At 44.8% G+C, this 20,689-nt stretch overlaps 1 protein-coding gene across 3 annotated transcripts in view; it reads left to right on the top strand.

Moving 5' to 3' along the window:
• The window catches only part of NAV1 (neuron navigator 1), a 276,840-nt gene that overhangs the window by 246,833 nt on the left and 9,318 nt on the right, over positions 1-20,689 (top strand). For all 3 annotated transcript variants that reach the window (XM_053606354.1, XM_053606355.1, XM_053606356.1), the window contains 15 exons: positions 108-185; positions 3,152-3,235; positions 3,504-3,615; positions 9,225-9,346; positions 13,543-13,739; positions 14,003-14,198; positions 14,291-14,459; positions 14,637-14,734; positions 14,892-14,987; positions 15,236-15,395; positions 15,910-16,145; positions 16,901-17,055; positions 17,203-17,274; positions 17,708-17,904; positions 18,395-18,513. In XM_053606354.1, the coding sequence (XP_053462329.1) occupies positions 108-185; positions 3,152-3,235; positions 3,504-3,615; positions 9,225-9,346; positions 13,543-13,739; positions 14,003-14,198; positions 14,291-14,459; positions 14,637-14,734; positions 14,892-14,987; positions 15,236-15,395; positions 15,910-16,145; positions 16,901-17,055; positions 17,203-17,274; positions 17,708-17,904; positions 18,395-18,513 (2,091 nt within the window). The remainder of the gene's footprint in view (positions 1-107; positions 186-3,151; positions 3,236-3,503; positions 3,616-9,224; positions 9,347-13,542; positions 13,740-14,002; positions 14,199-14,290; positions 14,460-14,636; positions 14,735-14,891; positions 14,988-15,235; positions 15,396-15,909; positions 16,146-16,900; positions 17,056-17,202; positions 17,275-17,707; positions 17,905-18,394; positions 18,514-20,689) is intronic.

Raw genomic sequence — 20,689 nt, 5'->3', positions numbered from 1 at the left:
AGGGTGCAAAAGCCTTCGTCTCTGCTTGTTAACACCACTATGCCCCATTTTCCTACCAAGTCTTACACATCTGCCACCAATAGTTTGTATTTCTCTTCCTTTCACAGCAAATCCGGAAGCTTCGTAGGGAACTGGAATCATCCCAGGAAAAAGTAGCCACCCTGACGTCTCAACTTTCTGCCAATGTGAGTGTCATGAAATAGGGAAAGACCCAGGTGGTTATTTGGGCCGTAATTCAGCCAAAGAAGGAAAATTATCTGATAAAATATCCGCGGTGCTTAGCCTCCAAATGCATGGGTCTGCTTCACAGCCCTACAATAGAGAATGTGGGGATTGTCCTTCCCTTTCTCTGAACCTCAGTTTTTATAAAAAACTATTTTGCCTGCATTCTAATTAATAAGTATAGATGAGTTCATGTCTAATGGTCTTTGAGCTCCCTAAAGAGAGAAAAGAGGGTTGATTATTGGTGGTTCTACATGGAGGTGGAAACAACCTTGCCATCGGCCATAGACAAAAATAGTTATGGGTTATAATTATAGAGCCCTTACAGCCCATTTCCACCACTCTGGATTGTGTTCATGTCTTTGTTCATCCCGCATAACTGGATAGGCACAGAATTGATCATTAGAATTCTATCTGATGACCCCAACATTACTTAGAAACCTCAGTCCCATTCTAGTGTAACTCCTTCATTCCTAACTGCCTTTTCCTAGTAGTCTCCGTGTGCAGTTGGCAAAAATGATCTGAGCTTTCGGTTGAGAGGTAGAATTCTTTGTTTCCACCCTCAGTACCTCCATTGAGAATGAATTTCTTTCCCTGGGCCTTGGTGATTCTACTCTGTGAGATGGGGAGAAATGAAGCCAGCTCCTCTAACTAGACTGTGGTAGTTTCTCCTCTTTGACTGAGTTGTAAACAGAGAACATAAGAGCCCTTTTCCCCCAAAGCTGTAAACAACAGCTGAGCCGGATCTGCAGGAGCTTTCCAAGTGTTTGCACAAAAGTAACCATGTCTGCAATTTCCGCAGTAGTTTCTGGTTTTCTCTCTGCCCTTCCTCTCCGGGGAACCCAGCTGTCAGGCCTGGGGTCTATATCCCTTGGAATTAGGTAGAAGAATCTCCACCAAGATCTTGCATGTTTCCAATATATTTCAGCAGCAGTTCCCTCACCACACCGGTTATTCTCTTTTCCCAAACCCACAGTTCATAAGTTGTATACTTAGCAGTTTGTTTGAAGCTCTATCAAACTCTTTGTTCCACTCTTGGGGACACATAAGAATTGTAACAAACAAGAACCGTCTTCGCTCTAGCCTTGTGCCACACCCACTACGGCCAGTTGCCTGGGTCACGTCCTGCACACCCCAGGAAATTCATGTCTGGGAGATGCTGGGGGGAGAGGCGCCAGAGAGGCAGAGAACATTATTATGTCTGATTCATTTACACTGCAATCTGTCAGCCATCGTGCTGTCAAGGCTGGGCTAGAGCCAAGAAAATGAATTTAGAGGGTGATTTTTCTTAGAATAGGAAGTTTCATTTGGCTAAGAGAGAACAAACTGAACACCCAGACATGGTGGGTTCTGAATCTTAAAGGCAGATTTTTCCTGAGGGTCAGAACCCTGCCCTCAAGCAGGAGCTGTCATGCCAGGACTCTGGCATCTGTCTTCAAGATCCCCTGATTCTCAACCAAACTTTTGTCAAGTTCTGTGGAACCTCCTAGCTACTGAAGCTGAGGGCACAACCTGGCGCAAGGAGGTTCCAGAGCACTTTACCCCTCTTAAGCACTGCCTGTCTACAGCACCTTTGCTGTGCCCTGAGGTCTTACAGGTACCCTAATCTTAGGTTGGGAGTAGGGGAAGGTTCATAGGAGGGAGAGCAAATGTAGGAGACAGGGGTGGGGGAGAAGCTTAGCCAGACCAGGAGGGACCCCAGATGAGGACAGGCCAGCACAGAAAAGCACATAGGGGTTCCTGGTTCCCTCATGGGTAGATTTCCAGGGACTAGAAGCAATCTGTTTATAGACATGTGGGAATGTAGAGAAGCAAACAAGAGAAAACCTGAGGTCCTGAAGACAGAAGTTCCCTGCACAGTAGGTGAAAGGAAACTCTCAGGTCATGGGATATATGAGCCTGGGTCTGGACAGATTTATAGGAAAAGTAGAAGAGGAGTCTCAGAGGGGACCAACCATGTTTCAAGTTCAGTGAATGAAAAATAGAACTGACCCAACAGGGAGAGAGAATCATAAGCCATGAGGAACAGTGAGAATGTCACAGGTGCCCTGGAGCTCTGCGTGAAGGAGCTGCCCAGAATATATCCATGACTTCCTGATAGGGTCACCAGCTCCCTCGGACACCCTGACAATGGCTGTTTCTCCATCTCCAAGTGTTCTTAGCTCCGGCCCCAACCCTCATTCCTCTCACCTTGCCTAGACATCTTGCTGCCAGTTGGCCAGCTAGAATTCAAACCCTGCTCCAAGTGGCCTCAACTGGGCTGTTTCCAGCACCTTTCAGAGCCAGCCTGCTTTTTATCCAGAGGGCCCTTCCCAAAGCCTCACGCCTGGTGAAACCGACCTGCCACCTACTGGTCAAACTGTGGAATGTCACTGAGGTTTCTTGAGCGGCTCCTCTCTTGCCCTGCAGAGCAGAGCTTGAAGAAACAGCTTCACAGCAAGAGCGAGTTAAACAATGGAGGGCTGCCAGTTTCCACAGGGAGCTGATCTGGTCCCCTAGGACAGTGCAGGCATTAAACCAAATAAAAGCGACCACCCCACAGTGCAGGCATTAAACCAAAATAATAGCGACCACCCCGGAGGTACGGCCCTCCTACCAAGCCTGCTGCCTGCATACTGCATACTTAGAGCCCAGGGACAGTCCCAGCTCTGATAGATCCCAGGCACTACGTCTTAAGCTTTCAAGAGCCTCCAAACACTCGTTTTACTCTCAAGCTGGCTTCATTATTCAAGAAACTGATTTTTGCCAGAAAAAAAAAATTTTTTTTTGATTCCCACTTGTCTGCTCAGGGAAATCAATATTTTAATAAACATCAAGAGGTTGTCTGGCATTGATTAGCTCTGAGACACAGAAAATGAGTTGAAACTACTTCCCATTGTCAGTCGTTCCGTTTCCCAGACACTCAGGAACCTCTTTGTGTTTGTCTCAGGCTAATCTGGTGGCTGCTTTTGAGCAGAGCCTGGTGAACATGACATCCCGCCTGCGACACCTGGCAGAGACAGCAGAGGAGAAGGTGAGAGTCCTGGGAAGGGGAGCCTGGGTGCATTCAGGGGAAGGGATTCTCCTGGACGGACAGGTTGAGACAGAGTCAGGAGAAGACCTTACTGTCACGTGGATCCTCAGCCTGCCCTCAGTTCAGTGTGCACACATCCTTTGTCGTGGTTCCCTGTTCTTCTCCATCCAGTCTAGTGGGATCCCCGTGCCTCGCCCACGGACAGGCTCCCATATTGTCAGTACTCTACTAATCCCAGCTCCTGACGTTATTTTCATTTCTCTCTTAGGACACCGAGCTGCTGGATTTGCGAGAAACCATAGACTTTCTGAAGAAAAAGAACTCTGAGGCCCAAGCAGTCATTCAGGGAGCCCTTAATGCCTCAGAAACCACGCCCAAAGGTAGTACATCCAGCCACAAATTGAAAGAGAACAGGAATGGGGTGAAAAAAATTACCGCAGATTTTTATCTGGGCCTACCATGTGTCAGGTCCCATATCAAATTTCTAGAAGGTGAGGGCTCTTAGATACCCTTGAGTGTGATGTCTGGACTGGTCAGTAAGGAGTGTCAGGGGCATGACCCCACCATCCTCGGGCATGAGGGCAAGTAGAAGAGCTTGGAGTCCTGTAATCTCCTGGGACCCCCCTCCCCGCCCAACCTTTAGGTCAGAGCCAAAGGGCTGTCAGAGGCAAACATTAAAATAGCACTGTACATTTCCATACAAATGTGTGCCCAACACATACATAATATTATTTTTTCCTCACTTTGGATCTCTAAAGCTATGCTTAATCTACTCTTCAAATGAGATGACCAAAGTTCATGTGGTTACATTGGGTCCAGATTAGCCTTGCCGTTCATTCAGCAACCAGTCAAGTTTTGTTACAGAAAGTCAAGCGGGGGGGTGGCGCCTGTGGCTCAGCAGGTGGGGCGCCGGCCCCACATGCCGAGGGTGGTGGGTTCAAACCCGGCCCCGGCCAAACTGCAACAACAAAAAAAAAATAGCCGGGTGTTGTGGCGGGCGCCTATAATCCCAGCTACTTGGGAGGCTGAGGCAAGAGAATCGCCTAAGCCTAGGAGTTGGAGGTTGCTGTGAGCTGTGTGACGCCACGGCACTCTACCAAGGGCGATAAAGTGAGACTCTGTCTCTACAAAAAAAAAAAGAAAGTCAAGCGGAATGGTAGTCTGACGCCGCTCAGATCGTAGAGTCTAACGATCTCTAACTCCAGTCAGGCCCTCAGGGAGGTTGGCAGTTCTCTTAGTTGTCCATAGTTAGTTTTATTTTTTTACTTTTCCATCAATAATTCCCAACGTTCATCATTTTTCTCAAGCCCCTTCTCCCACCACTGACTTGCTTCACTGTGAACATAGCCTTTGTCCCCTTCTTAGTTAAGAAAATTCTCACTTCCGTTGGTTGTGGAAGTTGGAAAGCCAACCCTTTCCCTTCTCTAGTTTTGCCCATCTCAGGTATTATCATTGACTTTTCCCCACTCCATTAATCTATAATTCATCCAATCCTTATTTATTTGTCTCTTCATTTTGTAGGAAGGAGCTGTCTCCATGGCCTTTATCTAATGCTTTGGGATGCTCCCTCTAGTGATTATACACCACACACATACACACACTCTCTCTTTTCCACCTATCTGACCTCTTATTCTCTATTCACTCTTCCCCTGCTTATATATCTACAAAAGCTTTTATGCTTTCCCCTTAAAGGGGAAAAACATATCAACCTATGTTCCTTCCAAGTATAACCTTATCTCTTTCCTTTCTTCACAGTCAACCCCACCTTTCCACCTCACTTTCACACCTCACCCCCCCATAATTATGATTCTGTCACCATCACTATCAAAGCCACTTATACTAACGTCACAAGTTACCCCCACTTTTTCTTTTCTTTTTTTTTTTTTTTTATAGAGACAGACTCTCACCTTATCGCCCTCGGTAGAGTGCCGTGGCTTCACACAGCTCACAGCAACCTCCAAATCCTTGGGCTTAGGCGATTCTCTTGACTCAGCCTCCCAAGTAGCTGGGACTACAGGCGCCCGCCACAACGCCCGGCTATTTTTTTGTTGCAGTTTGGCCGGGGCCGGGTTTGAACCCGCCACCCTCGGCATATAGGGCCGGCGCCCTACCCGCTGAGCCACAGGCGCCGCCCCCTACCCCCACTTTTTCTAAAACCCGACTTAAAATTTTTAGTATTTATTTTAACTTGACTTCTGTAAAATGGAGATGATAATACCTAATCAGAAATTTGTGGAATGTCGATTTGTTAACATTCACCACAGTTCCAGGCATGTGGTAGGTACCCCAAAAATGCCTCTTGGCCAGGTGCAATGGCTCACACCTCTAATACTAGCACTGTAGGAGGCCAAAGAGGGAGGATTGCTTGAGGCCAGGAGTTGGAGGTTGCACAAGCTATGATGACACCACTGCACTCCAGCCCAGTCTTGCTATATTGATAGCAAGACCCCATCTCAAAAAAACAGCAACAGGCCCTGTGGGGTGCTTCACACCTGTAATCCCAGCATTGTGAAAGGCCAAGGCAGGAGGATCACTTGAGCTCAAGAGTTTGAGACCGGCCTGAGCAAAGCAAGACCTCATCTCTACCAAAAATAGAAAAATTTGCCAGGCATCAGGGCAGGTGCCTGTAGTCCTAGTTACTGCCAAGGCTGAGGCAGGAACATCACTTGAACCCAGGAATTTGAGGTTGTTATGAATTGGGGTAGGCCTTGGCACTCTAGCCCAAGTGACAGAGCAAGACTCTCGTCTCAATCAATCAATCAAAGTCATGGCTCTCCATTCCACTGCACAAAAGCCAACCCTTTCCCTTCTGCAGTTTTGCCCATCTCAGGTATTATCATCTACCTGGTAACCCAAGTCGCTAATGTGACAGTCATCTTTGACTCCTCACTGTTGCACCCGATCTAGTAATTTCCTTCTACCTCCAATACAGATCTCAATTCTATCTGTCTATCATTATTGCGGCTCAGATTTTCGTCATTCTTCTCGTGGATTATTGCAGTGATTTCCTAACAGGTCTTGCCTTGCTCCAGTGCTTCCTTTACACTGCCCATAGAGTAATCCAACTATGTCAGTGAAGATGAGATACCATTCCAATTTAAATATGGACTAAATAGTAGATGAAAAGTATTACTGTTAATTTTCTTAGGTGTGATAATAATATTATGGGAAAATGTCCTTCTTTTCCTTTTTTTTTTTTTGCAGTTTTTGGCTGGGGCTGGGTTTGAACCCACCACCTCCAGCATAGGGGGCCCGCACCCTACCCCTTTGAGCCACAGGCACAGCCCCTTATTTTCTTAAATAGTGCATTCTGAAGCATTTAGTGATGGGATGTCATGTTGTCTGAAACTTACATTTAGACTATTCAAGAAATTGTGGGAGAGGGAGGAGAGAGAGTATGCAAATATAATGAAATATTAACAATTATTGAATTAGATAGAAGGCATATGGGTGACACTGTACTATGCTTTACATTTTTCTGTGTGTTAGAAACATTTCAGAAAAACAAGTTAAATGGGAAGAGAATACATTTCAAACGTGTCAGCGCGGCTTCCTATCCTTCTGCTCCAGGGCTTGCCTTTCTTTCTAGCACTTTCTTCTTCTCCCGCATACTCTATTCCATCTACAGTAGTGGTAACAGACAGTATTTATTGAGCACTTGCTATATTCTAGATACTTTTCTAAGCATTCTACTTATATTAATTCACTTATTCCCAATGATAACCCAATAAAGCGTATTTTATAGGTGAAGAGACTAAGACCAGAGAAAATAAGTAACTTGATCAAACACAGCTCATAAGTGATGAATCTGTGATATTCAGCTATTTCTGGTTTTCCAAGTAGACTTTGCCTTTCAGATATATATTTGTTGAATTGTGGTTTTTGACGTGAGTTTTCATGTCATCTTCAGTTCACATTGATCCACGCTCAGCTTGGTCAGGAGGATTTCTAGGAGCATCATAAGCACAAATAACTTAAGCAATGCTGCCTAACTCTGCTTTATTTTATTTGTAAGTAGTCCGTAAATATACATGGTACAAAATTCAAAACACATAAAAGATTTCCTAACTTTATGCAGATTATTTGATTCTACAACATATCCTTTGCTCTTAAAAGTACTATCATGTTTATATTTTTTAATTTAATTGTCCACCAATGAATTGAAACCTTCAAATAACTGATGATAGACAGATGCACACTTACTTTGCTACCCATCACTCTGTTTTTAATTAATGAATTTTAACTAAACTAATTCTTACTTATAAAAGCAATAATAATGAGGGGGAATGTAAGCTAGAGGTTGGCAAACTAAGGCCCATTAGCCAAATCTGGGTCACCACCTGTTTTTAAATAAAGATTTATTGGAACATACTGTCTATATGTAAATTATTTAATGCTTCAGTGCTACAGCAGCAGAGCTAAGTAGTTGTGACAGATGGTATGGCCACAAAGCCTAAAATAGTTAATTTATGGCCCTTCAGAGTGAATGATTGCCAGATGCTGAGATGAAACTATATTAAAGGGTATGTGGTAAAATATAAAATCTCTCTCCCTGAATCACCCCTCCAAATCCCACTCCCCAGAGGTAAGTACTGCTGGTAATTATGAATTGCTGCAGAAATAATTATCTATGTACATAGAAACATATATATATATAATGTATGTAAACAAATACATATATATTCATTTTTATATAAATGAATTTTTTTACTTCAGCTCAGAATATTCTCTTGAGAATCATCTACACCTTATAAAATAACTGAATTACTCTAATATTATAAGCTTGGTTTGATAATCATTGAATAAAGAATTTTCCAAGTGCCATATGAATTTTGGTAGTTCCACCATCAGACCTAGCATCTTATTTTCCCTGTAGTATCAAGGGAAAATAAGAACCTGAAGACCCATTCCTGGTCATGGAAAGAGTGAGCAAAATAACCAAATACTACCCACATCTTCTTCATTGTTTCTAGAACAGCTGTAAATAGCTACCTAACTAGTCCCTTACCTCTAGTCTAGTTTGCCTCCACTTCATCTTTTTCATTGTTAATATAATAAGCTCTATTTTAACAAAATCTTTCGATATCACAGTACAGTTCCACAAGATGTTAATATTGGATGAGAGCAGATTAAAGGTGCAGAGTGTCTCCCTGTATATTTCTTTGCAATTTCCTGCGACTCTGTTAAGCATTTCAAAACAAAAAGAGTTTTAAAAGTCTGACATTGTACCTTTCCTTGCTTCAGAATCTGTGCTGTCCATTGCCTATGGCGCAAAGGCACCTTTCCTTTAAAAAATGTTCGGGGTTCTCCCCATCATAGCCTAAGCTTGACTCTTTCGGTGCTGCTTCCACCCCAGATGGAAGCACAGTGCTTTTGCATGTCTCTCTTTCCTTCTGTCCTAAATACTTTTCCCAGTGTTCCCCAGATGAAGAACTTCTTTCAGAACTCAAACATCACCTTTGTTAACCCTTCCCTTCTCTATTGTAGGAAAGTAAATAATTTTTAATGCCACCACAAACCTTCTCCAAAAGCTGAGAAGATTTTCTACCCATCCACTGAGAAAATTAATGCTTGTTCAGGTTAAATGAGGGGCACATGGCTAGTCAATCTTGGCCTTGGACCACTAGATAACCAAGTATTGCTGGAAAAGTCATGAAAAATGGTAGGTTGATGTCTGTATAAAACCAGAGGCTGGCTTTAGTGAAGTCCTTCTCAGACCTGTGCAAGCTGAGTTCACGACTATGCGCCACTTCTGTTTCTAGTGAACAGGGAACATTTATTTAATTTTTGCCTTTAGCACTTTTTTCTATGTTGAAACATGATTGGCACTCAGTAAACATTTGTTGACTAGTCTAAAAAATGAAGATAGTAATGTGGACCTAGGCGTTGATTGGTTCCCTCTCTCTTCTCTTCTGCAGCTAGACTTGGCTTAAGCCTTGGGTCTTCTCACAATTTGTTCTGTGTTCTTTCACTTGTACTTGACCCCTAGAACTTCGGATCAAGAGACAAAACTCCTCAGATAGCATCTCAAGTCTCAACAGCATCACTAGCCATTCCAGCATTGGTAGCAGCAAGGATGCTGATGCAAAAAAGAAGAAAAAGAAGAGTTGGGTAGGTGAATGTTTGGGGGGAGGGAAGTGTGTAGTGCATGGTGAACCACCTTCACCTCTTTGCAGGGATTGGAGCCTTCCAAGGTTAACCAAGATGGAATCCCTGCTAATACTAAGCCCCAGTTTGATGTCTGCTTAAAGCAAGATCTGCTAAATTCTTCTTTTCCCCTAGTCGTTCCCTATTTATTTCAAGGCCACCCCTCCAACAGTTACATATATCTGCTTTTCTTGGGGTCTCCGTACCTGTTAGGCCAAATGTATTTGTCAACAGAAGAATGCGGAGAAAATATCCAGAAGGTAACAGCTAATCAATTTGTTCCTCCAGTCCCCTCATCCCCTTCTATGGTATAGAGAGAAGATTTTATGAACAAAGCCGCTAGCATTCTAGAGAGCTCCTAGAGAGCATTCTAGATGCTCCTAGAGGTCAATTCTTGAGATATTTGTGAATCCTTCCAAATTACTTTTAAAGAACTTGTTATATTACCTTTGGCTGGTCCAAAGTTTATTTTTGTACATGTGGGTTTTTTTTTTTTCTCCCTCAGATAATCCTAAACTGACTTAGGGTGATTTTTCTGGAACTCTTTAGGTAGGTCTAGAATATCTTATCTCCCCTTGCTAACTGTGGTAAGAAGAGCATCCCCCAAGGGAGACTTCTTGCTCTTCTGTGCCTTGCTCAGTAAGACTGTCCCACAGACCTTTGCATAAGACAGATAGGTACCAGCTGTGTGAAATGAGTGATTAAGTGTTGCTTCTTTTTTTTCCCCCCCTTCAAAATGCTGACTCCAAATCCCTATTTTTTTCCAGGTCTATGAGGTAAGGTACCCGGCTCCTCTCCCCTTATTTTCTCTTCCCCTTTGCCATACCTTCCCTATTTCCAGAGCAACTCCCTTCCCCTAAAAAAACGAACAGCCACTCATAACACTAACTGTTAACTCCCACCCCTGAGTTCCTAACTCACTCCACTGCATGGTCCATTCGCAGCTGCCCACGTGAGGACAGAGGAGCGGTCTGGTTGGGGGCCAAATGGGAAAGTCAAACAAAATTCAAGTCTGTTCCCTATTGTGTTTGCCTGTTAGAAAATTGGCCTGTTGTGGGCGGCGCCTGTGGCACAGTCAGTAAGGCGCCGGCCCCATATGCCGAGGGTAGCGGGTTCAAACCCAGCCCCGGCCAAACTGCAACAAAAAAATAGCCGGGCGTTGTGGCGGGCGCCTGTAGTCCCAGCTACTTGGGAGGCTGAGGCAAGAGAATCGCTTGAGCCCAGGAGTTGGAGGTTGCTGTGAGCTGTGTGAGGCCACGGCACTCTACTGAGGGCCATAAAGTGAGACTCTGTCTCTACAAAAAAAAAAAATTGGCCTGTTGTAAAAGCATTCAAATTGAGCTGCTTCTATTCAGAAAATGAGCCTTATTTTTGGTTCCAGTAAATCTAGAAATCCAAAATGGAAGAGAGTTACTGGATGAAGGTTATCTTGACCACAATCAGTCAAGGTGTAAGTCTGGGTGTAACCTGAAGATTTAGCTCTAGGGTAGGATGAACCGGAGATATAGATAAGAGATGTAGTCCAGTCTAGGCATACTTGAGTTGCCTCCAAGACTAAAACCCTCTGAACATCCAGGGAGCTTCCCAGGACATTTGAGGGATTAGAATATAGTTTAAGAGAAACAGAAAGTGAACCAAGAATTTCTGTTGCAAACCAGACGTTGAGATCCACTCTAACCCCATCCCAACATTGTGCTAGATGACGGGAAAGATGTAGAAAAATGGAGTCTATGCTCTTGGTCATTAAGAAGTCTGCAGTATTGCTGGGGAGACAAAAAATAATTGGAAATATGAAGTTAATAGCAATCTCATGGTGCCATAATGCCTATTCAGCCAGTAAGTGCTTAAAGAGTTCATAGATGAGAGAGATTGTGCTTATAGCCGGCAGGGAAAATATCTCAAAGGAGGTAAAAGTTCAACTGAGATGGCATCTTGATAGGTAGAGAGCAGCATGTTGGAATGCTTTCTATATAGGCACTGATCACAGCGGAAACAATGGGGAAGGGAGAAGATCAGTTTGATTAGAGCTGGTCTTTTCCCGGAGCAGGGTAGAGATAAGAAGGGCCTAATAATGATTTAAACATGTTTCTTTAGATAAGCATTTCCCAAAGCGTGTTCTACAAATCACCAGTCCATTGAGATGCTTCTTAAAAGTGATACCATCATGGACTGGGCACAGTGACTCATGTCTATAATCCTAGCTCTCCGGGAGGCCAAGACAGAAAGATCCTTTGAGCTCAGGAGTACGAAACCAGCCTGAGCAAGAATGAGACTCCCTCCATCTCTACTAAAAATAGAAAAATGAGCTGGGCATTGTGGTGGGCACCCATAGTCCCAGCTACTCAGAAGGCTGAGGCAGGAGGATCGCTCGAACCCAGGAGTTTGAAGTTGCTGTGAGCTAGACTGATGCCACAGTATCAGTCTGGGCAACAGAGCGAGTCTGTCTCAACACCAACAACACCAGCCAAAAAAGTGATCCCATCATCAAATAAATTTGAGAAGCATTGCATTTTCTACAGTGCACATGTACACAGGAAAACTTGTAGGATATCCCCCAGCAAAGAATCTTGTTTCACTTTGCTTAATCCATTGTTTCCTGAATTCGTTTAACCATTAGCCACATAACACCAAACATCTCCCAGCAGTTCTGGTTTTGGGAATACTGAATCACACATAGAGCACTATTCTCACTTAAGATTTTATTGACCTTAGAGGGCTTATACTCCAGAAAAACTGTAGTGATGGAATCTCTTTCTGCGTACACACACACACACACACGCACCTTTCTATGAAGCAGTGATACGGAGAAAAGGTCACTGGATTGAAAATTAGGAAGCCTGAATTCTAGTCCCAAGACTTTTTCAGTTATGCAATTTCAAGCAAGTCAACTCTCTGGCCTTTCAGACTCCCCTCTTCATCTCTACAGAGAACTGAGCTTTATGGTACTCATGAGCCCAGACTGCTCAGGGACAATGAGTCGCCTGGGACCAACCAGCTATACACATACTCACATCCCCATTGCAGCCAGTTTGATCCTCCTTTATGTCCTTCCTGGTAGAAACCCCAGTACACACTACCCACCATCCATTGTCTGAAAGCCTTCCTGTGTTCGAGGAGAGACGCTTCAAAAGAGCACCCTCAAATTTTCCCTTCTTTTTTCTCACTGTCCCAAAGATCTGGCTTGTCTTTGTCCCCTGTAACCTTCGACCCCTCCTTTATTCTCTGTCTCTCGCTGCCGTTTCATGTCTGTGTCCCTGTGTGTGTGCATGCAGTATGGATGCATGTGAATGGGTGTGGGACAGGACTCTGGTTTGCATCTCTGCCTCACAGCCCTAACACTCAACACTCATCAACACCAAGATCAAACAAGCTGTGGTTGGATTATAATGCCCCAAGTAGTCTAAGAAGTTAGTGGAAAATTCCCTTCTTCTAGGACATGGGAAATAGTAGAAAGTGCTGATATCTGGTTGTTTCACCATTCTGGGATGTGCTGGTCACAAGAAATACTAAAAGGGACTTGATATCACTGCCTTCTCTTGTTCTCCGCAGAATCACATTATCAGTTTCTGGTTGATAGGAAAATAGATGAATAGATTCTGGGCCCGTGGTTCTCAACCTTCCTAATGCCACAACCCTTTAATACAGTTCCTCATGTTGTGGTGACCCCCACAAATAATTTTATGTTTGGGGGTCATCACAACATGAGGAATTGTATTAAAGGGTCACGGTATTAGGAAGGTTGAGAACCACTGTTCTGGGCTGATGAGTCCTAGTCAGAGGTAGCAGCTAGGAACCAAAGTGAGCTAGATTTTTGTCTGTGCAGAAGGTGAGATTGGATTGCTGAGAGGTGTACCCTGTGACTTCAGGGAACTTCTCCCTGTCCCCATCAGGGGCACAGTTTTCCCCATGGAAGAGAGAACACCTAAGTCAACTATAACCTGCAATCAGGCCAGAAGATTCTGCTCATTCTCAGTCCTAATTTCTAGGCAACTCTTCTGTCCATATTCCATGAATCAAGTGAAGCCTCATAAGAGAGAGGCTTAGATATGCCAAGTAAATCCCCTGCAGCCACATCTCTGTCTCAGATGTCCCAAACCAGTCCTCCCTTATCCCCACAGTGGAGTCCTGATGCCTTTCTCCCTGGATCTGCTTTTTTCTAGCTTCGAAGTTCCTTCAACAAAGCCTTCAGTATAAAAAAGGGACCCAAGTCAGCTTCCTCGTACTCTGATATAGAGGAGATCGCCACACCTGACTCCTCAGCCCCCTCATCCCCCAAACTACAGCACGGTTCCACAGAGACTGCTTCCCCCTCCATCAAGTCCTCCACCTCATCCTCTGTGGGCGCTGATGTCACTGAGTAAGTGCTCTCTACCTCCCTGCCGCCCAGCCTGGGTCAGTGGAGACTGCCGGCTGGAGTTGACAGTAGGCCCATCAAACACTGGACAAGGTTTGCCTTACTACTGACCTGTCCCTGGGCAGAAGAGACCGGCAGATGGCCTTTCCTCTCATACTGACTATCTGCGGGCAGTAGCAGCCAGGACTACCAACCACGCAGCTCAGTCGCCCCCGGTACTCTGCTGCTTCTCCGTGCAGCCTGGCTTGACTCTTGCTTTCTTACAGGGCCCCTGCTCCTCACCCAGTTCCTCACACTAGGCTGTTCCATGCCAATGAGGAGGAGGAGCCAGAGAAGAAGGAGGTATCAGAGCTGCGCTCTGAGCTATGGGAGAAGGAGATGAAGCTTACAGATATCCGCTTGGAGGCCCTCAACTCTGCCCACCAACTGGATCAGCTTCGGGAGACCATGCACAACATGCAGGTCCGTATCTGGGTGGAGAACTGCCCGAGAGGGAAGACCGGCAGGGTGTCTGCCCAACCCTGCCACCCTACCCTGTCCTGTTCTTGCCACAGTTGGAGGTGGACCTGCTGAAAGCAGAGAATGACCGGCTGAAGGTAGCCCCAGGCCCCTCAACAAGCTCCACTCCAGGGCAGGCCCCTGGATCATCTGCTTTGTCATCCCCTCGCCGCTCCCTGGGCCTGGCACTCACCCATTCCTTCAGTCCAAGTCTCACAGACACAGGTACCTATTTGGGAGAAGAGTCTATAAGGGTGGGGAGAAGAAAAGGATTCATTTCACTTTTCAGGACCTCCATTTCTTCCCTGTGGCAAATACTTATTTGGAAAGGATAATGATGGTAAAGTTTAGGAAAGGCTGTGGGTACTCCTAAAACCAGTTGGTCCTTTTCAATCCCCACAGACCTATCACCCATGGATGGTATCAGCACATGTGGTCCAAAGGAGGAGGTGACCCTTCGGGTGGTGGTGAGGATGCCCCCTCAGCACATCATCAAAGGGGTAAGGAACACACATAACACTGTTATATTTATCCAAGAAAATCGGGACTCTGAAGATCCCCCCCAACCAAAGTACTCAATTCCTAAGGGCTTTTAAGATCTCTCTTCCTTGGATTCACCTGCACTGAAGTTCATGTGCTTCTACCTTGGCCTTACAGGACTTGAAACAGCAGGAATTCTTTCTGGGGTGTAGCAAGGTCAGTGGGAAAGTGGACTGGAAGATGCTGGATGAAGCTGTTTTCCAGGTGTTCAAGGTAAAGGGACACCTGTACTCACAAAACTTGCTCATCCTCGCATGGGATATTAAGCCATCCAGGCACGGGGATCCTGGGACCTTTGATGCTTTATAGAGAAATGCTGTATAGGAAAAGCATATGCTCATCTTTCTCCATCTACTTTGGTTTCCTCTAATAGGCATTCTTTCTAGTGGCTTTTACAGCTGCATTTACATCTTTTCAGTGTCCCTCACCTGTCCTTCATGTTCTGCCCATCTCTCTGTCAGGACTATATTTCTAAAATGGACCCAGCCTCCACCTTGGGACTAAGCACTGAGTCCATCCATGGCTACAGCATCAGCCACGTGAAACGGGTGCTGGACACTGAGCCCCCCGAGATGCCTCCTTGCCGTCGGGGTGTCAACAACATATCAGTCTCCCTCAAAGGTCAGTCTCTGTCTCATGGGTGAGGTGGTACAGCACGGAGGCAGGCAGAGGATCATCAAGTAATCCTCACACATTCATTTAGCCAGAGTTCATTGAGAAACCATAATGCTTAAGTAATATGAGACGTGAAAAGATAAATAAGAGCCAATCCTCAGTTTTGTTCCCAGGGATATTTTTGCCAAGCCTTGGCTTCTTACTCCAGCCCTCACTCCTGGTTTGGAGCATATCCCTAAAACTGAGATCTAAATTTTCCTTTTTCTTTTCTTTTTGGCTGGGGCTGGGTTTGAACCCACCACCTCCGGTATATGGGGCCAGCGCCTTACTCCTTTGAGCCACAGGAGCTGCCCCGAGATCTAAATTTTCCAAAACAAGGGTCAGGGTATTCCTGTGAAACTATGGGGCAAGTGGCTCTGAGTTTCTTCAGTGGACTCCTAAATGAAGAAAGAAAAGTTCTTTGGGGCTTAACACCCTCAGGGCCTTGGTCGAGACTCATGCTTTCTGGGGTGGGGTCCAGGTCTGAAGGAGAAATGCGTCGACAGCCTGGTGTTTGAGACGCTGATCCCCAAGCCAATGATGCAGCACTACATCAGCCTCCTGCTCAAGCACCGGCGCCTCGTTCTCTCGGGCCCCAGCGGCACGGGCAAGACCTACCTGACCAACCGGCTGGCTGAGTACCTAGTGGAGCGCTCCGGCCGTGAGGTCACCGAGGGCATCGTCAGCACCTTCAACATGCACCAGCAGTCCTGCAAGGTGGCTACCTCCTGAGATCCCCACCAGCCTTTGTTGAGGCCTCAGCCTCCCTAGGACCCTTCCCTGGGCCCGTCCTGCCTCACCACCCCTCTTGGTGCCTTCATCTCTCTCCCTGTTCTGCGTGCTTTTCCTCCTCTCTGCATCTATCCCTTGTCTAGTCTTCCCGGACATTCGCCCTGAACTTACTTCTCCACGCGTTTCCTCGCCTCTGTGAGCTCCTTTCCCTTTAGTTGGTCATTGATTAACCTACCTTATTTCCTCTCTGCCAACTCTGCCAACCCCATCCCTACTCTTCATTCTCTTCTCTCCACCTTTCTTTTCAGTATTACTTTCTGACCTTGAGCTCTCTGGGAAGGAAGTACTCAGAATTAAATGTTACATATTGTGCCCTCCCCTGATGTCTCTTGAGCACACCCTAATGCTTTGCAGTTGGTTCAAATCTTGGCTCTCCCAAGCTAGGGAGGAATGTCTATTAACAGTAGTTCATGGTACCAACTTAATGAAAATCCATTTAGGAAATAGCATGTATTCCCCACCTTTGGGAGATTACGGGGGCTGCTTTCTAAAGCTTTGGGGGCCACCATTTCTCAGTCTATGGCAATCTGGCTCTATATTTAAATGCCTAAATGCATCAAACAGGAACCAAAGGCCCCAGGGAAATCCAAAACTAGTAAAGCTTCTCCAAAATCCTGCTTTCCAAGGCTGATCCAAGTTCTGATTCTTGAGTACCCACTCACTAATTTTTTTTATTCCAGGATCTGCAACTGTATCTTTCCAACCTGGCTAACCAGATAGACCGGGAAACAGGAATTGGGGATGTGCCTCTGGTGATCCTGTTGGATGACCTGAGTGAAGCAGGCTCCATCAGTGAGCTGGTCAATGGGGCCCTCACCTGCAAGTATCACAAATGGTAAGCTGGGTCAGGACCAAGCTCACCACAGTGGGAGGAGGGAGAACCCAGGCCTGTGCAATTTATGAGCTCTCCATTGTGTGTATGTAGCAGAAAGCAAGGTTTAAGACACAAATGAGTGAATGTTTCCTCCCTTTCTTTCCGCAGTCCCTATATTATAGGTACCACCAATCAGCCTGTAAAAATGACACCCAATCATGGTTTGCACTTGAGCTTCAGGTAAGGACTGTGGGCCTGGATGAACCTTCTGGCCCTACCTGACAGTCAATAAACTAAAGCATGAATCAGTGGGGAGTAGACAGCAGAAGGAAAGAGAAGTAGCCAGAGTCTTTCAAGCTAGAAAGAGAAAATAGGCGTATTTGCCATGTCAGTTACAGGGAGACCCAGGTAGGCTGCTGTAATTAGGATTCTCTGCCTGTTCACCCTGATCCAGGTCAGTGAGGTAAGGTGATTATCTGAAGTGGGTCACTAATTTGAAAATCATCTCTACCAGCCCAGGAATGCTGCCCTGAGTTCAACTGTCCCCACTATTACCTGAGCAGAAACCAATGGGTGTTAGTGAGAGGCAGGCAGGAAGAGGGACGGACTGGCAGGGGATGTGACCAAGTCCCCATTGCCACTCTGACCCCACTCTCCCCATCCCCGGTGGCAGGATGTTGACCTTCTCCAACAACGTGGAGCCAGCCAATGGCTTCCTGGTTCGTTACCTGAGGAGGAAGCTGGTAGAGTCAGACAGCGACATCAATGCCAACAAGGAAGAGCTGCTTCGGGTGCTCGACTGGGTGCCCAAGCTGTGGTATCATCTCCACACCTTCCTTGAGAAGCACAGCACCTCAGACTTCCTCATCGGTACTGGGGTCCAGCTTCCCCTTGGGGTCAGGAGGTGGCTTCCCTTTTCTACTTCACCACATAGAGGGATGCTCCCTTTTCTTCCTGGCATCTTCAGCACGTGAAGGAGTTGCAAGCCTTGTGGCGTCAGACTTAGAGCCACTTCCTTACTTAACAAGCCTTCCCAAAACAGTTAGCACTATGATTTGGGTAAATCACTTCGACCATCAGAAAACGAATCCTTCTCCTCCTTCATTTTTTCTGCACAATTAACAGAAAAAAAAGAGGGAATTAGAAAGCTTCCCTCGCCTCCTTATCTCACTTCCACCTTGTGCAGCATGATTTATGAGATTGTCAGCCAGGCAGTCAGCACCTGGAGGTCTTGACAGCTCTAAATTTCCTTTAATCCTTTGGAGTCAGACCCCTCCACCTGGTACTAAGGAGTAAAAGAGGCATACTGCTGGGAAGTTCAGAGTCTCAGCCATCTTCATTGCCTCATCTTCTTCCCTAGGCCCTTGCTTCTTTCTGTCCTGTCCTATTGGCATTGAGGACTTCCGAACCTGGTTCATTGACCTATGGAACAACTCTATCATCCCCTACCTACAGGAAGGAGCCAAGGATGGGATCAAGGTGAGCCCTACCCTCTTGACTCAACTGAAACCCCAAGATCAGGCTGTCCCACCTAAAAAGTAGAAATATGTCTTTGATGTTAGCATGGGACTACTGGGATTACTTAGATTCTCTTCCTAATAGGTCGAGCAAGGTACTGGCTAGACTAAGCTGCTTTTCTGCCTTCAGCTGCCATTCAGCAAATGGCTCACTGACCATTGCCTTTTTGGCCATCTCTCTAGTCCTAGACCTTCTGGCTCTAAGCCCAATTCAAACAACTGTCTATGAATCAGAGCAAATAGAAAAATGATTGAGCTAAGAATTAAGTGAAACTATTATATTCTTAGCTACCAACTAACTAATAAATATGTTATACCAATCAAGTTACTTAGCCTTTTTAAATGTCCTCATATGTAAAAAAGGAGATAATACATTCTGTTCTGCCTAAATCACTAGGTTGTTTTGAATGCAAAATGAAATACATGGAAAGAAATCTTTTTTTTTTTTAAGAGACAGAGTCTCACTTTATCACCCTCGGTAGAGTGCTGTGGCATCACAGCTCACAGCAACCTCCAACTCCTGGGCTTAGATGATTCTCTTGCCTCAGCTCCTGAGCAGCTGGGACTACTGGCACCCACCACAATGCTCAGCTATTTTTTTTTTTGCAGTTTGGCCAGGGCTGGGTTTGAACCCGCCACCCTTGGTATATGGGACTGGCGCCCTACCCACTGAGCCACAGGCGCCACCCAAAATATGTGGAAAGATTTTAAAATGTTAAAATGAAAATTTTGTACAAAAGGAAGATGTTACTTTTTTAAACCTCCTCAGTTTTCTCACCTAAGAATTAGGGCACAGTAATCAATTAAGTATGGACCCCTATTGGGGTCCATACTATCATAAAAGTAATTTGTTATTGAGGTAAATAGCTCTTGATGATCCAGGAAATTTCTAAACTACCACACTGATGTCAGAAATCATTATTTCATAAAAAAAAAAAGAAATCATTATTTCATTTACAAATTGTGATATTTTAAGGAAATTTTGTATCATTATTAATAGTTTTCTAATTTAAAAGCATTTTCACACTGATAACATCTGTTTTTTCAAGAAAGTCAGCAATCTTTTAAAAGCTATTATTACAGCTCAGCACCTGTAGCCCAATGGTTATGGTGCCAGCCATATGCACCAAGGCTGGCAGGGTTGAACCTGGCCTGGACCAGCTAAACAACAATGACAACTGCAACAAAAAATAGCTGGGTGCTGTGGCAAGGCACCTGTAGGGGGAGGCTGAAGCAAGAGAATCACTTAAGCCCAAGAGTCTGAGGTTGCTGTGAGCTGTGACGCCACAACGCTCTACCCAGGGTGATATAGGGAGACTCTGTCTCAAAATAAGTAAATAAATAAATAAATCATAAAAGCTATTATAACTAAAGTAGAAGAATTTCATACTTGAAAAACAAAATTGCAGGGTCATAAGATTTGTGCATACTAAGTTTTAATGCAACCTAGGTGTCTATTAACAGATGAATGGATAAAGAAAATGTAGTCTTGTACTAATATACACAATGGAATACTATTCAGCCTTAAAAAAGAAGGAAATCTTGTCATTTGCAACAACATGGATGAAGATGGAAGACATTAAGTGAACTGAAAAAACACTCACAAAAAGTAGAAATACCACATGATCTAACTTATATGTGGAATCTACAAAAGTAGAATTCATAGGAACAGAGAGTTGAATGGTGGTTAGCAGGGGATTGGTTAGGGAGAAGTTGGTCAAAGGATACAAAATTTCACGTAGATAAGAAGAACAAATTCAAGAGATCTTCTGTACAACTTGGTGACTGTAATGAATAACAATGCATTATATATTTAAAAATCATTAGACTAAATTTTAAGTGTTCTTACCACAAAAAAATAAGTACGTGAGGTTATGCATGTTAGTTAGTTTGATATAGCCATTCCACAATGGATACGTTTTTCAGAACGTCTTATACATTATAAATGTATACAATTTGCAGTTTCAAAAGAAATTTTTTTAAGTTTAACATAGTCTGCTAAATTATCTTCCAAAATGCTTTTACCAGTTTGTACCAACTTATTTTACTTGGGAACTGAGGAAAATTCCATGAGGATCAGAGCCTCAAGACTTCCTTAACATTTGAGGAAATGCATGTTTTTGATTTTTTTTTGTGGA

Source organism: Nycticebus coucang, chromosome 10, assembly GCF_027406575.1.
Source record: "Nycticebus coucang isolate mNycCou1 chromosome 10, mNycCou1.pri, whole genome shotgun sequence".
NCBI lineage: Eukaryota > Metazoa > Chordata > Mammalia > Primates > Lorisidae > Nycticebus > Nycticebus coucang.
Note: the sequence above shows the minus strand (reverse complement) of the source record. Positions and strands in the feature narration are given on the sequence as shown.